Source organism: Trypanosoma conorhini (assembly GCF_003719485.1).
Source record: "Trypanosoma conorhini strain 025E chromosome Unknown Tco_14.4_contig_01595, whole genome shotgun sequence".
In the NCBI taxonomy this organism is placed as follows: Eukaryota; Euglenozoa; class Kinetoplastea; order Trypanosomatida; family Trypanosomatidae; genus Trypanosoma; species Trypanosoma conorhini.
Window position 1 is genome coordinate 1 of NW_021705679.1, and position 1,206 is coordinate 1,206.

At 58.4% G+C, this 1,206-nt stretch overlaps 2 protein-coding genes across 2 annotated transcripts, besides 1 other annotated feature; both read right to left on the reverse strand.

The window, feature by feature from the left end:
- Positions 1-39: 39 nt before the first annotated feature.
- Positions 40-90: a microsatellite.
- Positions 91-121: 31 nt separating this feature from the next.
- Tco025E_10292 (cytochrome b5-like) lies at positions 122-472 on the reverse strand (the record flags this gene model as incomplete). The annotated part of the gene is made up of 1 exon (XM_029377071.1): positions 122-472. One exon carries the CDS (start codon positions 470-472, stop codon positions 122-124), a length of 351 nt encoding a protein of 116 aa, XP_029222835.1.
- Positions 473-837: 365 nt separating this feature from the next.
- Tco025E_10293 (uncharacterized protein) lies at positions 838-1,206 on the reverse strand (the record flags this gene model as incomplete). The annotated part of the gene is made up of 1 exon (XM_029377072.1): positions 838-1,206. One exon carries the CDS (start codon positions 1,204-1,206, stop codon positions 838-840), a length of 369 nt encoding a protein of 122 aa, XP_029222836.1.

A 1,206-nucleotide genomic window follows, 5' to 3' on the forward strand; every position in this document is an offset into this window, starting at 1 on the left:
AACTCCCCTCAACCGAAAAAAAAAAAAATAGTTGCTTTTTTTTCATTTTCTCTCCATTCCCTTTTTTAAAATAGTTTTCATTTTCGTTTTTTTGCCTGGCGCTGTGAGCCTGCCGTACAGCTCAGGGGAAGAAAATGAGGTACAAGCAGATGGCGATGAGTGCCACCACGATAGCGATGGTCGTTGTGTTGTCTGTGGCGCTGTGCAGCGGGGCCTTGAGCTTGTCGGCGTCGTTGGGATCCAAGTCGCCAATGTAGTACTTATCGAGCTCCTCCTTTGCGGTGTCGCTGTGGCCGACGGAGTTAAAGTCGTCCGTGCCGTCTTTGCCCGCCACCCCGGTGAGCGTGTCAACGCCGCCCGGGTGCTGGTCAACGAACTTCGTGACGTCGTAGACCTTCTTGTTTATGACGAGCCATAGGTCGTCCTCCTGCGCGTGCTTCTCCACCTCGGAAAAAGATATGATTTTCTGCATGTTGCTTCTCACCAGCGGCGGAGACACCCCTCTCCCCCCCACCACACACACAGGAGAGAAACAAAGAAGAACAGGAAGAAAAAAGAGAGAAGGTAGCAAGTGCACACACATGTAGAGGCGAGCTCGCCTGGAGGGGCGGAGCAGGACCGCGGCAAACCCACACACGCAGCCGACTACAGGTGGGCCCAGGCGGGGGAAGGTAAAGAAGAGGGCGTGCACCCGGCGACGTCGGAAGTCGGATACGGCGAGACGGTCCCAGGCAAAATACGGCCACGAGAAGAGTTTATGCCTGCAAGACTTAAACGGTTCATTTCTGGCTGTTAGCCACACACACACGCAGCAAACAAACACGCGGGAGGGGGGCTTTAGGAAACGCGTTGGCGGCGCCGCAGCACTTCCGCCGCAACCACGCCGAATTCCACAAACCCAATCCGCCGCACTGCGCTGCTGCGCGATGCCTGCGCCCACCCCTCGGGCGGCGGGGGCGGCGGCAGCCCCGCCTCGCGGTGAAGCCGGCACTCAACTTCGTACAACTCCGGGTTCATCTTCCCCATCAGCACATCCCGCGGCACACCGCCGCTGACGCCCGCTGCCCTGCGCTTTCGTTCCCGCTCCTTTTTCTGCTGCCTGAAGACGCGCATCTCCACCTTCTCCAGGTTGGCGCTGAGGTCATTCAGGCAGGCCTTCATGCGCCGCTCCCGGATGCTCTTCCTCGCCCTCCTCACGAGCTTCAT